This window comes from Saccostrea cucullata, unplaced genomic scaffold (genome assembly GCF_032062105.1).
Source record: "Saccostrea cucullata isolate Sc308-1 unplaced genomic scaffold, CSIRO_AGI_Scuc_v1 ctg18389, whole genome shotgun sequence".
In the NCBI taxonomy this organism is placed as follows: Eukaryota; Metazoa; Mollusca; class Bivalvia; order Ostreida; family Ostreidae; genus Saccostrea; species Saccostrea cuccullata.
Window position 1 is genome coordinate 521 of NW_026921629.1, and position 9,562 is coordinate 10,082.

Sequence of the window (9,562 nt, forward strand, 5' to 3'; positions counted from 1 at the left end):
AGTAAAACATCCAAATGTATATTATATTTTGATCCCTTTGTTAAAAATTTCTCGAAAGAGAGAATGCTGTTCTGGTAATAATATTATGAAAATCAATTAAAAGGAATTCATACATTACAAATTGTCCATCACAAAAATATTGAATGGTCTTCTTTTGAACATATGTTTTTACAAGTCACGTCATTAATGCTTGTTTTATCGTTATCAGTCAGAGACTACAGAAAAGAAGGTAAAGATCCAATTGTCAAGGTTCTTTTCTGTCCCCCGTCACCTGTTACAACCAAGTCTCCATTAACCACAGCAGCTCTAACAACTGATGCTACACCTGGACCACCAGAACTCCTGGAGAAGCTGTCCTATTGTCAATCATCATTAATATATGAGGGTTTTTATGATTCTCCGTAGAATCTATACATTTAATTATATATACATACTTGTATAAATCCTTAACTATATTCTTTGGGTCTTTGCTCATCTGTTATTTGTATCATCTGATCTCTGTTTTCTGTTTATGACATTTAAACTTGATGTCATACTGCATAATATGGTATATATAACGAAAAACATGTATTTTTTCATTTAATGTATAGTGTATATATACATATGTGTATATCTATTTTCATTATACTGTGTATTTCGTTCTAGAATTTTCTGTTTACATCGATTTTATTGATACATCATCACTTTAAGCATGTTTTCAATACCATCTTGACGTCTCCATTGTTGGGTTTCAATTTTGCATCTCATTTGTCATGGTTGTCGGTACATATCGTAACATCTCTTCCTTGATCACGTCAATTTTCGTTGGTGTTGTTGGTAAGTACAATTTCTATATCTCTGTTGCAGATGTTATATCTGTGTCTTTGTTTCTATTCCACCTGTGCACCACCTTTATATTTCTGTAAATAATACCACATCTCTAAGCTTCAATATCTAAATCTATTGCTGTTGGAACCATCTTTCTTGTTCGAATTATTTGGACCCTTCAACTCAATGATGAAGTCAATTTAAGATCTGTAAACGTACTTTTCAATTAGAATTATGATTGTTTCACTACAGCTTATATAAAAGATGGGATCATCGGTGTTTTGTCCACAGCACTACTTGTTGTCACAGTGACGTTCTGTTGTCATCGAAGGAAAAGGTACACTTACAGTACTTAATTACTGATGTACTAGTATTTTATAGTCTTATTCACCATCCGATATAACACACGTTCTTTTGGCATTTTAGTTTATGACAAAAACTTAATCGCCCACAACTTAAGTTTACAATCTTGAGTTAACTTTGCCCAACCATTTTTACCTTTCATCCTCTTTGAATCGCATCTATAATTTTTATTTTTCATTTTAGTTCACCACCAAAAAGGAAGGCTGAATACTCAATCAGTTACAGGTCATCCGAATTTTCTTCGTTGGAAACTGAATCACAAACCATATATGATTATCCTCTGTCACTGGCCACGGAAGCTGTTGATTATTTGAGAAGCACAACGTCATCAGGGTATGCCATACCGAGGCTAACCATGACAGATGACTGCAGTGAACCTCCAATTTATGGCAATGTGATTATGGAATCTGAAAACGAAAATATGGACGTTGAATGCGAATATATGAATATTTCCACGGCACATCAACCCGATGTCGGAAAGAGAGCCCAATCAAGAGAGAAATCTTTACATCTTGACAATTCCATTTCACGGGCTGCGGTGCTCTCGTCCAAACGAAGTGCTCAAAAGCGAGCTAATCGTTCAAAAAATAAAAGGAACAAAAGCAAAAGAGTAGAAGAAAGTAATTATTTAAATATAACACCTAAGCTGCACTCCTACATCGAGGTGGTGGATGATCCGACCGATACTTTGTTTAGTAATAGCTCCACTAGTATGACGTCATCAGGATATTCCAAACCAGTGGAAAACAAAGCCAAACTCCGGAGACAATTGCAATACTCCAGTAAGAAAAACACAACAGGAAGAGGTGTTACTGTGAATTCTTAATTGTGATTTTATTGAGCAAATTTATTTCTTCTTTATCAATAACTCAAAAATATATGTATAGAGAAAACAGTTAACTTTTTTTTTATCATATTTATGTGAATGACAATGTAGAACCCTTGCCTGTGATCTTCATTATAATCACTATAGTTATGATGTTGATTTTTAAAATTTGGGAGACAAAAATAAAAGAAGATGGGGGACAAGGCGGGCAGAATGCCTATAGCGTCAGATATTAAGAAATCATATTCAATATGTGAATTGAATTTTTATATTAACTTCTCATTATGGAAATTTGTGAAATTATGTGGAAAAAAAACTTCTGAGAGAGAAAAAATCTCGTAAAAAATGTTTCTTTTATAAAAATATTAGATGGCATTCGTGGGATTCGAACCCCAGTAATAAAAATCCGAAGAATCATACTGCTTTGAGACTAACGCGCTGACCACTATGCTACATGGCTCATGATGATCATGTTTGTGATATGAACCTTGACTTAATGGACTTGAAGTATTTCTCGGAAATATACGAATGTTTTGCCATAAAAGTGTACTTTTAAGGTATAGTGGGTCTTCGCTCCATGTTTTTGTAAAGCAAAAATGTATATTTTATTGCAAACTTTTAGAATTATCTTTCAAAAAAATGGAGCGAAGACCCACTCATATTAAAAACAATTGTTAAAGTATGAGAAAATGATCGTTTTTGTTCTTTTTAGTGTGTGTAAGCTTTTCCATAGGCATATATTTTCAGTTTTTGTTGGATTTTTGTAAATTGTAGAGATTTTACATTTAGTATACTTTAGTATAGATGAAATATCAAATAAAATTTGGATATAATTGAGATTTATTTTTACACTTCTTGTCTGTCGATCTATAGGCACTTTGCCCGCCTTATCCCCCCCTCCCCCTTTTGAATAATCCAGATATCAGCTTGGCGTCAGTGTCAAGATTTGTTTTTTTTAACAACTTTGAATGTTAAACTTTTTTAAACGGTTGGCGTAGTTTTCAAGTGTTGCTCTTGTCAATTACTATCGTTTCCGTTACTTTCATAACTGGCCATCAGTTACACGAGTAATTTTCAATATCAAATTCAATTCGCCTAGTCCCGCTTTCTTTTCGATCCAGTAATACTTGTCCAGTAGTAAACCTCTTCTTAAATTAAATAAAAAGTTACAAGAAATGTGACGATAAGTAAAGACATTAATGACAAAACAACAGCTAAACTTATGGCAACCATTATGACATCAACTTCTTTATCGTCAGCTTCCTTATTAATTAAGCAATATACCATTAACTTAGATCTATATACATATTGATGATATTTGATGCGTCATGGTCCCGTCCTCAGGTGGATCCTCCTTCAGTTGTTATTTCGGCGTTGTCCACTACAACCTCCGTAGGTACGCTGACTGGGGTGATCAAGTCCTAGCCTGGAACCACTCAGCTCTCCGCCTTCACTGCAACACATTAAATGTTCATTCACAGGCAAACACGTGGAGTCTTAGTGTTGCACTTTACACTGTTCTTCTTTTTTCTTCCTTATCCATATGGATGTCACTTTGCCTCTCGGACCAGGCGCCCAATGAATTATCGTCTCTCAGTGCCTGTTACACCTACAATCCGCAAGGCCCTCAACATAGATTGCCCTACAAAACCTCGGCAGCCAACTTCCACTAGGAGACACCACACTCTCCAGCCTCGTTATTGATACTGTAAACCAACTTTTATTCGCGTGCGAGAAATTTTCGCGAAGTTCGCGAGAGTCTCGTCATCGCGAATATTTCTCGCCGCGAACCAGTCTTTAAAGTCTCTATGTCTATTATCAACAGATCAAAAAAGGCTTGCTCGCGAAAATTAATCGTCGCGAACTAGTTTAACCCCTGTAAATCGCGAAAAAAGTCGTCGCGAATAAAAGTTGGTTTACAGTAGTCTGCAGCCAGATCCTGGTACTTATTCATTTTCTGCTAATGGGCTTCTTCAATTTTAAGTTCCAGCATAACAACGAGCCGGACTACGGGAGACAAAATAACAATATCTGCTTTGTGATTGGTAGATGCTATTTCTTGTGAATACTGCATTCGGCTGTTGAGATCGGTTTACATTTCCCAGTCACTGGCGGTTCCCAACAGTCCACCTCCTTCCACTCCCCCAGCACGACTCTGTTCACCAACCTTAACAAAGTTACAAACTTCACTATTTCTTAGTCTTCCGAGGTTTCTTCCCTGCTTTTTCAAGTAAGTGTGCAATAACAGACCTTTTTGTGTCTTCATGTTATCTTCCATCTGTTAAAGCTACTGAACACGAAGATAAGATATGTTCCAGGTTGGCTGGTCTACCACAAAGATAGCAGATTGGATCGTCCTTCATGCCCCATGTTGTCAGATTGGTTGGGGTTGGCAACACGTCATAAATTAACTGAGGCTGAAACTGCAGTCTCTAGGGCTCTGTTATCTAGATCTCGTTCCAAGATAACTTTTTCTGTCGGGCACGTTCCCAGTTTTACCAGCTTCCCTGCTTCTTCATACCAACTGCCTTCACCACTCTTGTGTGTTCTTCCACCGCACCAGTTTGCCTCTTCTTCACTTCCAACGATGTACCCCATCTTGTCAATGGTATTATTCCTATTCCCTGCCTGCCTACAGCCACACTTCCCACAATGTCCGCTTGTCTCAGGCGTGACTCTTCCTCTTGCACTGTCTTCTTTGCTGATCACTTTTTGCCCGTCTTGATGTTCACTCTTGCCTCCCGTACCTTGGAATGATTACTGTCGCGTAACATCAGATACCGCCTGACCTCGGTGACCTTGAATGCCTCAATGGTTGACGTCAGTGGTAATTGCAGCTTTGTTCCTGTGTTGTATAAACCAATGCTTCTAAAGCTTTTTGAAACCTCCAGTCATCTTCAGAGGTACTCTACATCAATTCAACTGATGTCACTTGCAAATCATACACAAGAAAAGGCCAAATAATTCGTGGGAGCACATCGTGCTGGTATATCCATGCCTTGTATTTTCCTGGTAAGGCACTTTTGTCTATGGTGTTCATCCACTTCTCAAGTTGATTACTGGCTTCGTTAACATTCTGTTTATCACTCGGTGAATCCTCAAAGAACTTTTGCAGGCACCAGTTTTTCTGAGACTGATGGGATAATCTCCATCTCAAACCCTGAACTACTCTCCTGTGGTTTTCCTCTTTTTCATTATGAAGCTCCTAGACTGTGTTAGCTTGATCTTCATGCGGGCCCACCTGATGATATCCTTCAAGGTTCATTTTGGCTCTATGTTGGTCTTTGTGCTCATTGTCATATCGTCCATGAACACTCGGACAGGGGGCTCACGCCTGCCTTCATCCATTGACCTCTGCTCATTTTCTCCACCGATCTCACCATCTAAATCATGGCTGCAGAGAACAGAATTACTGATACTGTACAACCTGTGACGATCCTTACTTCTAGGCGCTGTCACGATGTTTTGAAGTCCTAGGTAGTGAACCGTAATTGAAGCCTGTCAAAGTAACTCATGAGCAGCTTCCGAATCCTGTCTGATATATGGTAGCGCTGTAGTGTAAGTTGGACTAACTTATGGGGCATGGTCTTTAACTTCTCTCTAATGTTAGTCCTTAATTCAACCAATGCAGGTCGTTCCCCCTCTCTCATATACTAAATCGTCTTGCCAGTTTTGTCTCCTGTTCTTATTCACTACTCTTCTTGATTTCTGCTTTACTTCCTTTCCAAATCTGTACAATCCCACGTTGTATATTATCGTTGCAATGCCTTTGATCTTTTTGTCTATTCCTCCTGCCAGTGATGCTTTTAGGATTGCATCTACATCATTGTTAAACATCTTCTATTCTTCCTTATTTCTTTTAGCTGGCCACTTGATCTTTGCTTTCCTCTCTGATTCAACGTGCTGCCTCTTGGGCTAACGTGTCTGCTCATCTGGTGTTACCCCTTCCCCTTGGCTGCCCCCTCGTTGACTGGGACTTGGACGCTGTGGTCGCTGTGGTTAGATTCCTGGACCACCTCCTCCTCCTCCGTTTCACAAGGTTGCCCTGTGTGTTGCGTCAGTCGCTAAATAGGGGCGCAGCCCATTTTCCGCATGTGTACAGTATTTTCAGCCCCTGCTCATTTCAGTCCCCACTCATTCTTTAAGAGGTCGCCCGCGTGGCGGAGTGATTAAAGAGTCTGCTTTAGGAGTTAATCCTTATGTCGCGGGTTCGAATCCCACTGTTGGACGTGGAGACCGGTCCTTTGGATGAAACCTTATAAACTGAGGTCCCGTGTCACAGTAGATGCTGGCACGAAAAAGATCCCTCGCTGCTCAATGACCCTCAGTGCCGAGTATAGGACAAAATTTGCAGCTCTCCACCAGCAAGTGGTGGCGTCGTCATATGAGTGAAAAATTCTCGAGAGGGGCGTTAAACAACATACAGACAAACAAACATTCTTTAAGGTCTTTCAACAACTACATGTGCTCAAATTCAAACTCTCTATCCTTGGTCGGCCCTGTGTTGTTACCGTTACATATTCCAAAACAGGTCGCTCATCCTCCCCCGCTCTCGCGCGACCCCGGGGGTATCTTTCTATGTATAGCGGATTCTAAAAGTTTCTCCTCAAGGAAGATGTGCTTTGGATTGCTAAATCTCCACAACCTTGATTGCCTGTCTGTCCAGACTGTCTCCTGACTATCCAGTTTGTCACTGCCCTATTCACAGTCGTCATCCAGACCTTCCTGGCCGTCACTGGTTGTCCAGAATGGAAATATCTATATCCATCTTGGTGATATTTGATGTGTCATGGTCCCGTCCTCAGGTGGATCCTCCTTCAATGGTTGTTTCGACGTTGTCCACTACACCAACTGGGGTGATCAAGTCTAATCCCGGAATAGCTCTCCGCCTTCGCTGCAACACATTAAATGTTCATTCTCAAGCAAACACACATAGAGTCTTAGTGTTGCACTTTCCACTGTTTTCTCTCTTCTTCCATATCCACTGTGGGACATGGAGACCGGTCCTTTTGCATGAGACCGTATAAACCGAGGTCCCGTGTAGCAGTATATTTAAGTGCTGGCACGAAAAAGATCCCTCGCAGCTCAATGGCCCTGAGTGCCGAGCAATGGACAAAAATTCGCAGCTCTCCACCAGCAAGTGGTGGCGTCTCCATATGATTGAAAAATTCTCGAAAGGGACGTTAAACAATATACAATCAATCTTCCATATCCACACATTGATGCCACTTCTGCCTCTCTGCCTAGGCGTCCAATGAGTTGCCGTTTCTCAGTGCCTGTTACACCTACAATCCGCATTTAAGTCCTTCCACACAGATTGCCCTAAAAACCACGTGCGGCATCCAACTTCCACTGGGAGACACCACACTGTCCAACCCCGTTGTTGACAATCTGCAACCAGATCCTGGTATTAATTCATTTTCCGCTCATGGGCTTCTTCAATTCTATCGTCCCACGGCACCGTAAGTTAACAAATTGATTAAAAGCCAACATTTTACAAATTATATGGTCGATACAGTGATATCTTATTAGCAGATACAACCTATATTTAAGCCAAATGGTCACTAAATTTTTCATCGCAAGTGAGTTAAGTACATATAGAGGTCTCTATGCAAAATATCTAATCAAATTCCATAATTTCTCTACCTGCCGCACAGAAAATGTTAAGACTTGTTTTCTTATACATTCTTGGTACCCAGGGCATACGATAGCCAGTACACATCATGACGTCATATTATGATGTTATCGACCTCTACTACACAAGTTTATGAGAAACATCAACAAAATTGCTTCGGCGCAAGGGCATACCTTACTTTGTTATACAGAAACTAGGTATAAAAAGACGCAGGATATTCCAAGAATTTCAGATATTGCTGCACAAATGTCGGCACTGCAATTTTTTAGTTACTATTCGTGCAGTTTTAAGTTTAAACAGGGTAAAAATTCACAGTCCAGTGTAAGTTTCCTAAATTTTTTTTATCGATTGTAAAAGTGCATAGGATTTGTGCAGCAATTTTATTAATTTTAAGAATATTCTCCTTAATATTATAGATAAATGCAATTAAATTAAATAGGATATGCCCTTGCGCCGATGTTGCTTTGTTGATGTGTATATATGGGAGAGAAAAATGACGTCATAATATGATGCCATAATGTGCACTTGCATTAATATATTGTGGGTACTAAGTATGCATAAGAAAATCAATTTGAACTTTTTCTGTACATAAAATATACAACTTATGAATTTTTATTAGCTCAGTCGCATAGAAACGTTAGCCTTAACTCACTTGCGATTTAAATTGTTATGCCATTATTTTCATACTGAATTACCTACGGATTTTTTCGTTTACTTGATAATGACAGGGAGCTCTCGGAAGATGCTCTCTACTATATGGCACCTGATTCCATCTCTGATGTTAAGTAAAAGTGGTCCATGTTTGCAATGCTCACAATATTTATTTTTGAGGGACTCTGTTCTTTATCTTCATACATTTTGTCACAATATTGACAATATATCAGTGTCCAAAAAATTAGAGTTACTTAATTATTTAAACATACTGGTAAAACTACTATATATTAACATGAGTCGAAGGTCAGCCATAGGCCCTAGTTAACTTTAGATTATACATTCTCCCGTTAAAGTTGGAATGTAATTAATCTAAAGTTAACTATCAAATAAAACATCTGTTATTATTTGTTAATGGAAATATATTTGTAAATAAATAAGAATAGGTTGAAAACACCGACTGATCGAGTCAACTCGTTTAACGTTATCTTTTAAATCGGGCTCGGAAAACTAAATTTTCTAAAAATGGCGTCAAACATTGGAGAAAAGAGAAGTCCGAGTCGGAGAAGAAAATCTATTTCGGACGACGAAACTGAAGAAACAGTAAGTTGTTAAAGTTTTAATCTTTATAGATTTTGACTAAGACCGAAGAGTTTACATTTGCATTTAATTTGTCACCTCTTTATTTTGTTACAACAGACATTTTTGTATGTTTCTTTAAAAAATTCTGTAAATTTCTGAAAAAAGATAAACATTGAGTTCAAGAAAAGATATATCGCCATGTTCTAGTATACAGAGGGATTTCACTTAAAGCTTTGTTACAGACAAAGACTTCAAAACTCGAATGAGATTGATATATATTTAAACAATATTTATGTAGATCTACTTAACATTTATAGTATATTACCAAAGGCCAGTACGTCCTTTTTGTAACACCAGTGTTTTCATAGAAAGAAAAAAAAAAAAAAAGACTGATCAGTCCCTATTACAGTAAAATAAAAGCTCAAAACGTATATTTATGTTCGATTTAACATACATGCATTATCAAATTTGTTTGAATGAATTTAAACTAGAGGTACTGTGAGCAATGACTCACTAAAATATCAATGGCGGATTCAGGGGGGGGGGTTTTGGGCCCCCCCCCCCCCCCCCCGCTCATTGAATTTTTTTTTTTTTTTTTACAAGTGTCATTTCATCATTTTGTTGCATTGATAAGACTCTTATAAACATGAACCCTTTGTTTTTACAACTGTGAAATATACAACTACGTAACAGGATAT

General features: G+C 38.4%; 1 protein-coding gene across 1 annotated transcript; it reads left to right on the forward strand.

Moving 5' to 3' along the window:
• Nucleotides 1–208: 208 nt before the first annotated feature.
• On the forward strand, nt 209–2,295 carry LOC134260460 (uncharacterized; the record flags this gene model as incomplete). The annotated part of the gene is made up of 3 exons (XM_062743013.1): nt 209–361; nt 1,060–1,144; nt 1,354–2,295. Coding segments are annotated over 3 exons (881 nt in total), but the record flags the coding sequence as incomplete, so codon positions are not given.
• Between the last annotated feature and the right edge of the window lie 7,267 nt (nt 2,296–9,562).